General features: G+C 38.7%; 1 protein-coding gene across 6 annotated transcripts in view; it reads left to right on the forward strand.

The window, feature by feature from the left end:
- The window catches only part of TTC23L (tetratricopeptide repeat domain 23 like), a 58,504-nt gene that overhangs the window by 20,305 nt on the left and 22,637 nt on the right, over window positions 1-15,562 (forward strand). For all 6 annotated transcript variants that reach the window (XM_012758124.3, XM_012758127.3, XM_012758126.3 and 3 more), the window contains exons 5-8: window positions 5,331-5,487; window positions 6,800-6,925; window positions 9,823-10,000; window positions 12,305-12,413. In XM_012758124.3, coding sequence (XP_012613578.1) covers window positions 5,331-5,487; window positions 6,800-6,925; window positions 9,823-10,000; window positions 12,305-12,413 — 570 coding nt within the window. The remainder of the gene's footprint in view (window positions 1-5,330; window positions 5,488-6,799; window positions 6,926-9,822; window positions 10,001-12,304; window positions 12,414-15,562) is intronic.

A 15,562-nucleotide genomic window follows, 5' to 3' on the forward strand; every position in this document is an offset into this window, starting at 1 on the left:
TTAGAAGAGAGGCTTTGAAGGTCTTAAAAAAATGGAGTAATGATGGAAATGGGAGATGTGAGAGAGAATGTGAGGCCTTTGCAGCCAGAGTGTGTAGACGGCTGTTGGTTGGTGGAATACAGAGGAAGGGATGCTCAAAGTGAACTCCATTACCAACTGCCCTGGCGGTGATCCTGAGGAGCCTGGTGTACAGCAGCTGAGAAGGGGCAGACAGAGACACCAGGGAGGTTTGGCACCTAAGGTAAACAGTTTTCAGGTGTTCAGGAAGGAGACTATAGTAATGTGGACAAGCAGTTTCTGGAAACTCTGCTTATTATTAAACAAAACAATAAATTAGTCAGTGTGTTATTACTGGGAACCTTCCAGGTATTCAGGGCTCTATTATAAACGTTGCAAAATCCAGAAAAAGAAGCATAAGTCATGAACCCTGTCTTCTCTGTCTAGTTGGTTTACAAAAGAAAACAAACGGGTACAGAAACAACAGAGAATGATGAAAACCAGTTAATCTGACCCACAGGAGCCTAGTACCATGTTTCCCTGAAAATAAGACAGGGTCTTATATTTAGTTTTCCTCAAGAAGACACCCTAAAGCTTATTTTCAGGGGATGTGTTATTTTTTTTTAAGTATGGTACAATAATCTACATTTATTCAAATATAGTTAAGTCATCTTCTTCTGGAACATCATCATAGTGAAATGGCAGCCACAGCTTTCCTTCTTCCCCCTGGGGACACACAATACCTGAAGCGGAGCGTCCTGCTCTTCACTTCACTGAGGAGACTTTCCCCTCAAAGCCTCAGCTTGCAGCACGCACAGGATGGCCGGGACCTGACAAGGGGAGCCAACCTTGTTCGTGGGGCTGCCTGCAACTTTCTGGTCATCTCTGGATTAGTAGCTGTCACGATGGGGCAGATGAAAAGGGCTGCTCGTCTTCTTTACCACTCCTGACGAAATGCAAGGGTTGTGCAGATATGCTGCGTAGCCACGTCCATCACTAGGTCTTATTTTCGGGATAGGGCTTATATTGCGCAAATGCGTAGAAATCCTGCTAGGGCTTATTTTATGGGTAGGTCTTATTTTCCGGGAAACACGGTACCTACCTGAAGTGAGTTTGCATTTGAGAATGCAGCCTTTTTACAAAGATTCTGAAGCAGCACTATGAAAAATGTCCAAAGGATGGACAAATATAAATAAACTACTCAATGAGAGAAATGGACCCTGGTAATAATAATTATAATGGCTAATATATCTTCAAACTCACTTCAATCAGGCACTATTTGATCCTTTTTTATATTAAATTAATTCTTGCCACAGCCATAAAAAAGAAGGTATTATCATTACTATTATATAGGCGAATAAACTGAGGCACATATAGGTTAAGTAACTTATTCAAGGCCACACGGATAGTAGTAAGTGGCTAAGCCAGAATTTGTACCTGGGAAGTCTGACTATAGACTCTGCTCTGTTAATCACTGTACCACACTGCTTAGATATAGATGATGATCAAAAGTGAGTGCTTTCTGGTAACAGTGGCAACCTCCAAAAACCAGGTAGCTCTGGCCAGATTCTCTCTGGCCTGAGTCAGTGTAACAGACATCAGTGATAGAATCCCAACCCAAACTAAGGCAAAATGACTGATATGTTTAGTGGATAATTTTTGGACTCATTTTTATAATTCATCAATACTTCCTTGTATTCCTGAATCTCATGCTCCAGAAGCAGGCCTTGCTGTCACCTGATTTTTACCTCTGTAACTGCTGTACTGTCAGTGCAGGGAGAAGGGTCATGTCCTTGACTTGGGAGGGCAGGTAAAGAAAAATGACTTGGTTGAAGAGTAGACATTGGGAGTGAAGATGTGGGGCTTGGAACTAGGGAAAGAGATCCTAATTCTGTGAGCATCCTTCACAGATACATACAACCATAAGTCTTATATACACAGTATTCTTTTTTACATAAAAGAGAGTGTTCTTGCAATTAATAAAATGCAAATTCATTTCAAAGTGTTATTGATGCTGAATTCCTAGAAATTTTTGTCATCATGAATTTTCTCAAGTAGTATGTACTATAAAAATAATTATTATCACAAAGTGCAGGAAGTCATATGATTTTTTTTAATGTAAAAAGACCTCTTTCATCCTTGAAAAGGTTGGAAAACATTGGTCCAGAGAAGTGGTCTTCAAAATCTTGAGAGTTAGTTCCCTTATCACTAAAAAAAATTTGAGCAAATACTCAACTACTCCATGCATGTGAATTTATAAGTTGTATACAACATCATTAATATGTAATATTGTAAATATTCATAAAACAGAAAAAAGGGATAAGATTAAAAAATTAGAGAAGTTTAAATTCCCCCCCACACACACCTATGGCACCTTGCATACCCATAAGGGTACATGTACACTGCTTTGGAGACCAGAGTGGATTCGGGGGAGGTAAAAAGGAGTGATTTTTCCCTTTAAGGGCTTAACATGTAATAAACTTTTAAAAATCAGGATCCTAGTTCAGTTTGCTTAAGCCACATTGGTCACCAGCTCAGCTTTATCATCAGAAGGGACACAGTATGGGGCATGGTCCTGTGGACCTGTATATTTAATTAGCTGCTGAACTTAGAGGAAAAGTATTCCTTCTGGGGATTTCACAACCAGCATGGGACACTTTGGCAGGGAAGGGGCAGGCTTGCAAAGCCTCAGGGACTGCCTCAGAGCAAGTTACTCAAGTGATGGTTGTTTTATTTGCCATTCATGAGCCCAGAGGAGTACTGTGCTGATTTGGGGTGGTTTTCCGTTGCTCCTCCAGTTAGTGTCACCTTTCTTCCTCCTAAGGACCCAGGCAGCCATATGAATTTGGTTTTTGCACTCCTTAATGACATACTCTCAAGGGCCCACCTGGTTGTGGAAAACAACCTATTTGGTCAAAAGACTCTCTCAGTTTCCTACTTTATGTTCTTGTTCTAAAGTAGCAATCTCAGCTTCTAATGTCCTGGGTAGAGTTTTTTGTGAGCTTACTAATGGATACTACCATGTGAATTCTTGGTTATCACCTGAGACCTGTTGCTTGTGGTAAATGTGAGTTTTTTGTTCTTAACCCAGAACTTGTGAATGGTAACAACTGGAAGTGAGACTCAGGAATCTGCATTTTAACAGGGTGCTTATGAGGCACAGTGCAATTTGAAGGCCACTTTTAACTTAGAACACGGCTCTCTCTTTAACCAGAGTCCATGTTTCTCTTCATTCGAGACCTCTAGAAGAGAGATCTCTGAGTGTTCTACAGATATTTCTTGGCTCTGGATTGCCTTTATTTTTTCATTTTAGCAGTTAATGAAAGTTGTACATAAGATTACTTCATTCCTGCATCTTCTCAATTGTTTCTCTGTTATATTTGCCATTTTCCTTTCCAACTTTGGGGGCTTAGGCTTTCCATTCAAGATGTTTTTTCAGTCTTTGTCCAGTTTTAGCCTTGTTGGAGTGAATGCTCACATGGATGACTGTGCCATTAGCCTTTTCCCACGGAACCCACTCGGTAGACATGTTTCTTTCCGTAAACTTGGACTACTTTGCCAGTTTGCTGACCTTTATCATGTCCTCACACAAGCTGAACTTCATCATCTTTTTGCATGGGCATAGATTAAACATTGTACTTACATCTCAGCTCTTTGGAAAGAGGGGAGGACAGAATCTTCTGCAAATTTGGGAAGGTTTGTTTGAAATGCCTTTTATGGTTTTTACTTTGGTCAGAAGTCACAAAGGATTGAACTTCATTTTGGCTGCTGCCATTTCAGCGATGGCTGCAAAAGGGAAAAGGAATCTGGATCAGTTTAGTGCTCTCCCAGAGATAGCTTTTTTTCCTTTCCCTTGGTGTGTGACCAATTAGTATCACCAGCTTCATCATGGATTGTAACTCTCCAAGGAGGTCAGGCACATTTAGAACGCATGAGGGCTGCAGGCATCAAAGGCAAGTCCTTTTAAGTTAGCGCTATTGACACTAACTTGCACCCCTGCAGTGAAACTGGGCTCCAAGGGCCAAAGGCAGGGCAATCTGAGTAGAACCAGGGCTGGGGGTGTGAAGTGAGTATTAGGGGTACAGTGGCCTACTTGGAGGAGGTGAATGTATTTAGCAGCCCCTAGCTGCCCGCAGAGAGAACACCGGCCATTGTCTTTTTCAGTAGAGTGGAGGAGAACTAGGATAGTATACTCTCCACTGGCATTTCTCTTTTCCTCGGGGCATCTCCTTTTCCATTAGGAAAAGGAAAAGACATGACTTAGGCTGGAAGATGAGGAAGTAGTTCTGTAAACTGAGTGTCCCCAAGTCTACCTCTGTCAACTGGACAAATAGCAACTTGAGTAAGTGCTTCAGTAAGTTCCTTGACCAGGAACACCAGCTTTTAGTTAGAAAACAAGGGGGGAAAGAAACAGGGTGTGGCTGGAAAGGGGGCTGCCCCCTCACCCTTGACACAGTGCACATTTGAGGGAAACCTGCTGCCAAACCATTAGACCATCTTCTGGGTCATGGTTTTGTATATAGGAGAGCAGCTTCCTCACTGTGAACTGTGGAAAGTCAGCCCTGGACATGAGGGTTTATATTAAAAACCTTTAAAAAATAAAATAAGGGGAAAACTCCCACATATCTATCTAGCTGGGGTTTGGCATTGCTTTTGTCTTCTTAGGGGCCTCACTGCATTTAGCAACTAGATTCTTTTTATGTGTGTGTGACCAATTAGTATCACTAGCTTTTTTTCATCGTGGATTAAAAATAATCCCCAGATGTAAGTAATTGTATTCATGAGCCCTTGTAATTTATAGAATGCCTTTTCAGAAAGCTCAAAGCACAACACTCTATTGCACAACCTAGTCTGTTCCTGGACTTTCTCTGTGTATTTGTTAAGGGGCAGCTTCTTTAACTATTGTCATTTGACATTTGGAGGCTAGAGAAGCTTTATGGGTTGAAAAGGTCACATGGTATTAGCAACAGAATTGGGAATGGGATATTCAGTGTCCACTTCAGTCTGTATCAGTGATTTCCAAACTGAGGTCCACAGCCAGGAAGAGTGCTTAAGAACTACCTGTGGAGCTAGTTAAAATTAGAGGTTCCTGGACCCCACTGCTCTAGAGATTCTAACTCAGTAGGTCTGTGGTGGGACCCAGGGATCTATTAATATATTTTTTATAAGCATTTCAAATTATTCTGATTCACAGCCAGAGTTAGGAACAAATATTATACTATAGACCATATGACAACTGCACTGCCTACCTTTTCCCCTCCCAGGAATGTCTTTGACTGAAGTGTGCCTTTTTAATGTATTTCTTCTTGCCACCCACCCTCTAATTTCCCCAGGTCTCCCAGTTCAGGCTAAGAAACATGCTGAGTCTGCCAAGAGCACACTGTTGACCTGGAAGGCAAACATGACCTCAGACAAGGAGAAAAAGGAAATCCTGGAAACTCTGGTCATGCTCTACTACACTCTTGGGGTGGCCTGGCTCCTGCAGAACCAATATCCTTACCAGCTGGGTTTGGTGATCAGGGCCATAGGCCACACATGCGCAATGGGCGTCTCATACAAGAATGCGAGAGATAGAACCAAGGCCTTATAACTCTTTTCCAATGTCCAGGCCTTCCACTAGCCTCTCATCTCCACTTAGAAAGATATGTATTTTCTCCTGTCTGTCGAGATAAGCTCTTGAGTTGAGCCATGGGAGGGACCTGACTAGTGACACCTCCCCTGGCTAGCTGAAGGTTTTCTGAGTCTGTCCTATTCTTCATTGAGTACCCAAGAAAATCAGCATTAGCAATGAGGATGTGCGTGGTGGTGGCTGCAGCAGTGTAGGAATGGGGAGAATGAGTGGTCATTTAAAACACCATTTGGCAAAGTAGGCTGTGCACTGTAATCCCCTGGAGAGCTTTTAAGAGTTACTTCTGTTGGGGGCCCACCCCTTTGGTTTAAAAGCCCCCAGGTGATTGAGATGTGTAGCCAAAAACCACAGATTTAATGACTCTTGATCATTTTAGTTTTTGGAAATGCTGTTGAATACTGCCAGTGAGGCTGGAGGCCAAGCAAAATAGACAAAAGGAGTAGTTCTCCAAATTCCCAGAGGGGAACTATTATTTGTTCCTCTCCTCAAAAAGTTTGTGGTTTTGACAGCCTTTTGGTACTATCCCCACTGGAAAGATGTTAAGGGCATTTCATGTTCATGAATAATCCTGAGCACTCTTTGAGCCCACCTGTCCTCAATATCCTCTCTACACATCACCTCTTCTACTTTTTTTGGTCCTGATGCTCAACTTGCGAAATCTGCTATGTGACCTTTCTCTGTTGTACCCTTAGCAAGGGGCTGTTGGAAATGTGGGAAATAGAAGGATGTTTGGGAATTAAGGGGATTTTCTTTTCTGCTGTTTGCCTCTGGCCAAAAACCTGCTTTGCTTGGACTTTCTGAATGACCCAGAAAGTCCCTTTCAGCATAATTAGTTCCTTTATTTTACGATTTATGTGAACCAATTTGGGGAAAGTGAATAACTGTTGTCACACAGTAGATGCCTCTGAAGGAAATCTAGTGTAACTTAGTTTCCGTTCACTCCTGCAAACACCACCCACTCCAGCCCACCACCATAGGAAACCCAAGGCCCTGTTCCTTTTCTGAAGACTTCTTCCTTCTTAACAATACACACACATGGAAAATAGAGAACATAGTGCCCATTTTCAAATATTGCTTCATTTTTCCAAGGGGCCCTTTTGTTTGCTTATCAACTGCTGTCCCTGTGCAGTGGCAGTTAGTTTGTGTACCTGGCATTTTCCTTGACTGTTTCACTGGCAGAGAGGCCTATTTCAACCTGCAGAAGGCAGAGGAAAACATGAAGGAACTGAAAGAATTTCGTAAGGGAGGCATTTGTGGATTGCAAGTCACAGAGAAAGAACTAACAATTGCTTTGGGCAGGTAAGATCTGAGGCTTTTATGAATGAGGCTTAGAGTTACTGATTGTTCTGTACTCTCTATATAAGGGAGAAAAATATTCAGAGTAACAAACCCAGAAACTGAAACGATAATAAAGGAGGCTCTTAATTACCGAATGCACACACTGTGCTCCAAGCTCTTTGTGCACTGCCCTGTTTAATCTCCACAACAATGATTGAGGTAGTTGGTGTGATTATTATTTCATTAGAGAGAGACCAAGGAGACTGAAGCTGAGGTTAAACAAAGAGTCCAAGATGACACAGCTTGTTAAGTATTGGATTCATGATCTGAACTCGTGGACTCTTAGCTATTCCTTATAAAGTACCTCTCATGCTTATTCTAGGGTTACAACTTTTTTTCTAAATTGCCACTTACTTTTGTCATTACATGTGACATCTTAACAGATGAAGAAGGAACACTTAATGAAGACAATTGGAGACTATGAAAGCTATGTACAGCACGTGCATTTTAAAGGAAAGTTGTGCTCCATATGGACACAAAGTTTGTGGAATTTGTTCGAGCCAGAACAGGACTTAACTGTTTTGCAGTTGAATTAGGGATCCTCTGAGAATCAGAATATTTAGAAATGAGAGGCGGCCGGCCTATCAGATTATCAGAAGAAAAAAATAAAGTTTACTGTTCCCTAGGTTTTAAAAAATCTTCACATGCTTGAAAGCAATCTGTTTTCAAAATTGTAAGCATTGGCACAGTAGAGCGTATTACTGAATGGTAAGCAAATGAAATATTAATATATGCATTATGTCTGCCTCCTCTAAACAACCATGAATCTAGAAGTGAAATGGGAAATGGTAGGGAAATGTTGGAATGTCCAGAGCTAAATCAAACTATTGACTTAAGTCCATATGGCCATAAATTAGAATGTCTACTGTTGTCACATGGGGCAATGGCTAAAGTTTTTCTGCCTTATGTGGAAGATGGCCTTATTCCTTTTCAGAAAAAATTTGGTGCTCATTTCATTCTTCCATTTCACAATATTTATTGAGTACTGATTTTGTTCATGTACTATTCTAAGTGTTAGAGTGCCTACTAAGTATAATTACATACTAGACACTGTTTTAAATGCTTTACATAATTTATTTTATTCAAGCCTCAATACAGCTTATAAGGGTAGTAGTTTTATTACTTTAATTATATAGATAAGAAAATTAAGGCACAGAAAGATTAAAACTCAAGGTGATAGAACTAATAGAAGAGCTAGGATTGTAACTGGGGCTTCTGAATCCATAGGTCCCTTCTATCCCACAGTGAGTCGATATTGACTAAATATCTAGTAAAGGCAAATACCTTTTTTCATTTTAAGGGTAGAGAAACTAAGGCAGGATTGTTCAGGCCAAATACCTTGCTAATATCTCCCTATAAGAGTCATTATAATTCTACAATTTATGTTCGTATGGACTAGGGAAATAATGGTCTCGTTGATTAAAAAATTATTTTTATAAAGAATTATCAGGTAACATACCAGTGTTCTTTTGGTTAATCTTCAGGGGAAGGCTAAGCCATCAGCTTTAAAAAATTGTGACTATTGCTAAAATGCCTCATATAAAATAATTTTAAACACACAAATATGTATTTTTTAATTTTAAAAAACTTTTTTAGAGATGGGATCTTGCTATGTTGTCCAGGCTGGCTTTCTACTCCTGGGCTCAAGGAATTCTCCTGCCTTAGCCTCCTGAGTAGCTGGGACTATAGGCGCGTGGCACTGTCCCCAGCTCACACATATATTTTTGGGTTTTTTGTTTTGTGTTTTTGTAGAGATGAGGTCTGGTTTCAAACTCCTGGTCGCAAGCACTCCTCCTACCTTAGCCTCCCAAAGTGCTGAGATTACAGGCATGAGCCACTGTGTCTGGCTCTCACACATATGTTTTTAATTCAATTTGGGAATACAAAGATGGGGATAGAGGGAAGTAACATTGATTGTGTATCTAAGATGATTTTACATATAATATTTAATCTTTATAACAATCTTATAATGCAGATATGCTTAACTATATTTTATTTGGAAGGAAATGTAAGCTCCTGGAATTTGATAAAGCTAATAAGTGCCAGAACTGGCTTTAAAACCACCTATATTCTCATTTTGTCTTGCTATCTCTAGAAAGCTAAACCTGAATGAGATACTATTTTATCCTCACTTTAAAAAAATTATATTCCCAATTTTGTTATGGAAAATTTGAAAATACAGGTATGAAGAAGAAAATAAGTCTATTGTATTACCACTACCCAGACATAATTGCTATGGACATTTTGGACATATATATATATATATATATATAATGTTTTGAGTACAGTTTTATATCTTGCTTTTTTACTTAGCACATTTTGATTTTCTCATATTGTTAGTCTAAAATGAAAACATGGTTTTCAATGTTTCTAAAGTACTATATGATGTGCCATAATTTATTTAACCACTCTTTTGGGGGATATTTATGTTGTTTTCTCTATCCTTTCTTGTTTTTAACTGAGGAGGAATAAACCAAAATAAATTAAACAAAGCAAAAACTTTCTTTGGCCTGAAAGACAGCGAACAAGAGGTAATAAAATTTTGATTTTAGAAACTCTGTTTATGAGTAAATTATCCCATCTTGTGAATTGCTGGAAGCCATTTTTTCCATTTGCTTTTTAATAAAATTAGATGATAACATGACTTAATAAGGGGTTTCATGAATGGCAGTTAGTGAAATCTGGTGGATAAACTGTAGGATAATAGGAGTTTATTTACAGCAAGGCTGGATTTTGAGCCAACCACCCAGATTATTGGCCTATGAAGGTCAAATTCTTTAGTTCTTGGAATCAATCCCTTTTGTGTCTGCAAAGTAAGAGGCCCCTGTGACTTTCCATCTTCCTTCCTTTTCTTATAGAGCCTCCTTGGCCATCCACAGGCTGAACCTAGCTCTGACATACTTTGAAAAGGCAATTGGCAATGTTATTGCTGCCAAAGGTGACAGGACGTCAGATCTGATTAGTCTATATGAGGAAATTGCTCAGATCGAGCAGCTGAGGAAGAACCACGACCAAGCCATCCAGTACTTGCAGCAGGTTGGTGAGTTGGCTGCGGCCCAGGCTGGGTGGTCTTGTTTGGGCCCAGAGCCAGGGAAGCTTGGGCTTCTCAGAAGGACAAAAGGTGTGATCGATTCTGTTTTAACCTTGACTTCCCTCCAGATCCACACAGGAGCTCTTTGTCAAGTTTAAATGACCTGGGTAGCAAGCACTAACTCAGGTGGATGGATCTGCTGTGTCATTTAATCTGTAGACAGCACTTTCCCTCTCTGGCACCCCTTCTGATCTCTGTAGGTGCCTCGAAGAAGAATCCAAGTGTGAGTCTACTCCACAGAAAAAAGATACAGGGGCAACTGAAACACAAAGGGCCTTTTAAATGAAAAATTGTGGTATTTTAGTGTAATTATGTCATTTGTTTTTTAAGATAGTCTAGTTGATTATATTTCCAAATCTATGGTTAAACCAACAAAAGAGTGTTTGACTTGGAGGTAATAACTTGACAAATGCCCAGCAGAAACCAAAATAAAACATAGGAAGGAATATTGAGTCTATCATATGATAACAGTTTAGGGCACTGTTATGTATCATGTACTTGAAACTATTAAGGCCACTTTTCTCTTTTCCAAATGAGAATGCTGCTTGTGGCTTCAGGTATTTTCCACAGTGACAAACAGGTTGAAAAGTAGGTTTCCTGTATCATAGGAAAAGTGCAATGCATTCTAACAGCATGCATGAAAACAGATACTAAAGAAAAGGCATAGCAAGCAATCCTACAATCTAAGATTATAAGCATCACACCATGGAGAAATGTTAGGGAATGCTGCTCTGAAGGCAGGGGGTCCATTGCTTACAGAGAAAGCCAGTCTGGCTTTTGTGTTCAAGACTTTCTTAAAGCAGTGGTTAGATCAGAATGGATAAAACAATAAATATCAGTGATTCTGAACACCACAAAAAAAATAAGAATTAAAATTTATGGAATGCTTTTATTAAGTGGACTTGAAGATGTATTGATTCATTTAATTCATATACTAGCCCCATGAAGTATTAATAGGTATCATTATTATTTTATCTCATTTTAAGGATGAGAGTTATAGCTAATACAGCTGAAGTTGTATAGTTAACAAGTGCTAAAGCAGGGATTTGAACTCAGAAAATTTAGCTCTGGAGCCTGTACTTATAATAACTCTGCTCTGCATCTTGGCTCCAAAGTGTTGTCTGATAATCCCTTCAGCTTTTTGAAACACCTCATAGTGTTTAGCCTGTAAAATACTAAGCACAGATGGTTCTTTCATTGCTGGTGGGTGTAGACTAGATGTTTTCTTCTTTCTCCTCCGTGTTACCCCTTCCATTTTAGCACAAATAATAATAAAATCCTTCACTTGTTTAGTCCTTACTATAGTATATATGCCAGGTGGTATTCTAAACAGTTTACACATATTCTTTTTATTTTTAATTTTTTTTATTTCAGCATATTATGAGGGTACAAATATACATATATTGCCTTTGCCCCACCCGAGTCAGAGCTTCAAGCATGTCCATCCCCTAGACAGTGTGCACTGCACCCATTAGGTGTGAGTATATGCATCCCCTCCTCCCCCCTCCCCTCTGCCCAACACTGATGAATGTTATTACTATATATGCATGTAAGTGTTGATCAGTTAGAACCAATTTGATGGTGAGTACATGTGGTGCTTGTTTTTCCATTCTTGTGATACTTCACTTAGTAGAATGGGCTCCAGCTCTATCTAGGAAAATACAAGAGGTGCTAGATCACCATTGGTTCTTGTGGCTGAGTAGAATTCCATATTCATTTAATATTTACAATAACTGTGACAAATATCCATGTTTTACATTAGAAGAGGTTAAGTGACTTGACTTATGTCACAGTAAATGGCTGGCTGGGATGGAAATTCAGCCAGTGTGGCTCTAGAATCCATGCTTTACAAGACTGCCTTTGAGACTGAACTTTTGAGAGACTGTGCTAAGATTATGGTTTTATTTTGCTATGAAACCTAATAAAAATAATTATATCTAACATTTATTGAGAACTTACCATGTGATGGGTACTGTGCCCAGTGCTGTGCATATACCATCTCAATCTTTCCCAAACCCTAATCAGTGGGAATTAAATATTCCTTCCATGTGTGAAGGTGTAAAATTACTTGCTCAAGACTCAACAGCTGGGAAGTGGCAGGGCTGGGACTCAAACTCATCTCTCCTCTAACTCCATGATTAGCTATATATTGGCTCTCAGTCAACTAGCAATTCTGTGGGAGCTACTAGAAAATAGACTGAAACACTCTCATTTGGGTACTTAGCTTGTCATAATTTTCTTTATTCCAGGCTTATTCTATCTGTGTTTCTGTGTTCACTGAAGTCAACCCTAAAACTGCAGAAACAAGCGCATTACTTGCCAAAGCTTATGCCATGTCTGGAGAGGCCCAGCACAGCGGTAGGTAGAAGAGGTGGCCTTGCAGTTATCATCATTTCCCAGTCACATAAGGGAAACACATTGGCAATGGTCTATCTCTAAATAAGATTATAATTAGCTATTTATGCCTGCAGTGGAAAGATAGGCTGGTCAGGATTTCATACAAAACGAATCACACATGAATTTAGATCTGATAATATTCTCCCAAATTAGCTGGAATATCAGAACGGAAAAAAATCATCTGATTTCTATTTCCTTAAAAACTCAGCAAAAATCACTTTTATAAGTAGCAGAGATCATACACCCTATGAATGTGATCTGTGATATATTGGTTGACGAGGAAATCTACTGATAAACGAGAAAAACATTGGCTTCTCCTCCCCTCCTCTTCCACTCTCAATCTCCTTGACTCTTTTCCTCTCATTTACAAGAGAGGGTGTTTGTAGCAGTTAGAATTTTCTTGACCTATATTCAAAAGTGAGGTACTGGGGTTCTAGAGAAAAGCCAGATGATTAACTCATCCTTCAACAATAGTTGTTGTCTGGCAAGGTCATCTTTTTGAAAGTGGGTGGCTTTGGGAGGGACACAAATGAACTGCCGAGAGAGGACAGTGTATCATTCTCAGCTGGCTTGATCAGATTAATGAACACTGATAGATCCAATGGCCTGTCAGGAGGAATTTAGGATTTGTGAAGAATATAATTTGAACATTTTAAAAATGTTTATTTTCTCTGCTTATAAAAGTAATCCATTTTGATGTTATTTTCCAGTTAGAGGAGAGAGAGAGAATTATAAAGTTTTCCATCCTACTTTTTTCCATGCTTGTATTTCCCATGTTTGTAAATATTTTTTTTTCAGTTTGCTGAAGTTTTGATATTTTAATTATTTTCTTAAACATAAATATCTATTGAAGACTTCCTGATTCCTTGTTTTTCAGCTAATCATCTTTCTCCTTTGAAAATTTTGTTGTGTATACTAACAGTGTATATATTCCATATATATTTGAGTTTTTAAAAAGTAATATTTGTGGTTATAAGAAACAATGTATTTGTGAATATGTAAAATTTTTAGCTTTTGGAGACAAGGTCTTTCTGTGTCACCCAAGCTGGAGTGCATTGGCATGATCATAGATCACTGTAGTGCAAACTCCTAGGCTACTGATCCTCCTGCCTTGGCCTCCCAAGTAGCTGGGACTACAGACATGCACTCCTGTGCTCAGTTGATTTTTCTATTTTTAGTAGAGATGGGATCTCGCTATTTTTGGTCTTGAACTCCTCCTGTTCTAGGATCATAGGTGTTAGCCACATGCCCAGCCTAACTTTTTTTTTTAATGTGAGAAAAAAATCCAAAGTTTGTTTATAAAGTTGGGAGATTCCAAGGCCACCTTATTCTTTTCTTACATACTAATTTTAAAGAAAATATAGATCTTCACAGCATGTTATTCATTAATTCAAATTCCAAATGAATTAATATTTTATATATCAAAACTGAAAATATAAATTAGCCAAAAGAAAATATAGTATTAGGATAAAAAAATGCTAAAATTAAAAATTTGAGGAAAGAAGAACTTTCTAAGCACAAATAAAGACATACCATAAAAAGAAGGGGTTGACAGATTTAATTACAGAAAGATTTAAAGCTTGTGTCTGTCACAAAGTACCACAAATAAAATTAAAAACAACTCAGTTGAGGTGAATGGATAACCTAAATAGACTCTTACCTATTAAATAAATGAATTTGTAGTTATCCTTCCAAGAAAAAAATCTCCAGGCCCAGATGATTTCACTGGGGAATTCTACCTCATATTTAAAGAAGGAGTACTACCAATTCTACATAACCTCTCTCAGAAAATAAAAGAGGAAAAAATACTTTCTAACTAATTTTATGAGGCCAGCATTACCCTAATAACAAAACTGGGCAAAGACATTATAAGAAAAAAAGACAACTATAAACTAATACCTTTCATTAATGTAGATTTAAAAATCATCAACAAAATATATACCAATACATAAAAAATAATATACCATGATCAAGTGAGGGTTTTTTTTCTCAAGAATGTCAGGCTGTTTCAATACTCAAACCTCAGTCACTGTACCTCTACCATATTAACAGTCCAAAGGTGAAAAGCATATGATCTTAATTTGATGCAGAAAAAGCATTTGACAAAATTCAATATCCATTCATGATGGAAGGGAACTTTCTTAATCGAATAGCCATGTACAGGCTGGGGGCAGTGGCTCAGGCCTGTAATCCTAGCATTCTGGGAGGCTGAGGTGGGTGGATTGCTTGAGGTCAGGAGTTCAAAACCAGCCTGAGCAAGAGCGAGACCCCCGTCTTTACTAAAAATAGAAATTAATTGGCCAACTAATATATATATAGAAAAAATTAGCCGGGCATGGTGGCATATGCCTGTAGTCCCAGCTACTTGGGAGGCTGAGGCAGGAGGATCGCTTGAGCCCAGGAGTTTGAGGTTGCTGTGAGCTAGGCTGACGCCACAGCACTCACTCTAGCCTGGGCAACAAAGCAAGACTATGTCTCAAAAAAAAAAAAGGTACATACAAAAACCGTATAGCTAACATCATGCTTGGTGGTCAAAGACTGAGTACTTTCCTCTTAAGATATGGAACAAGACAAGGATGTCTACTCTCATCATTCTTTTTCAACATCATATTGGAAGACCTAGCTAATGCAATAAAACAAGGAAATAAAAGCTATACTATTTGGGAAGGAATAAATAAAACTGTTTCTGTTTTCAGATGACATGATTATCTAATTGGAAAATGTGAAAGAATTGACAACAAACCTCTTAGAACTAATAAGTGATTATAGAAAAATGTAGGATACTAGGTTAATATGCAAAAGTCAATTGCTTTATATACCAGCAAGGAACAAGTGGAATTTGAAATTTAAAACTATACCATTTACTTTAGCATCCCAAGAAATGAGATAATTAGGTATAAATCTAACAAAATACTTGCAAGATATATGAGAAAAACTATAGAACACTGATGCAAGAAATCAAAAAACTAGCCAGACATAGTGGCACATGCCTGTAGTTCCAGCTATGTAATTTGCTGAGACTCAAGGATTGTCTGAGCCCAGTTCGAGACCAGCCTGGGCAATGTAGTGAGACTCCTATCTCAAAAAAAAAAAAAAAAATTAAAGAACTA

The sequence above is a fragment of the Microcebus murinus genome, chromosome 11 (genome assembly GCF_040939455.1).
Source record: "Microcebus murinus isolate Inina chromosome 11, M.murinus_Inina_mat1.0, whole genome shotgun sequence".
NCBI classification, from domain to species: Eukaryota; Metazoa; Chordata; class Mammalia; order Primates; family Cheirogaleidae; genus Microcebus; species Microcebus murinus.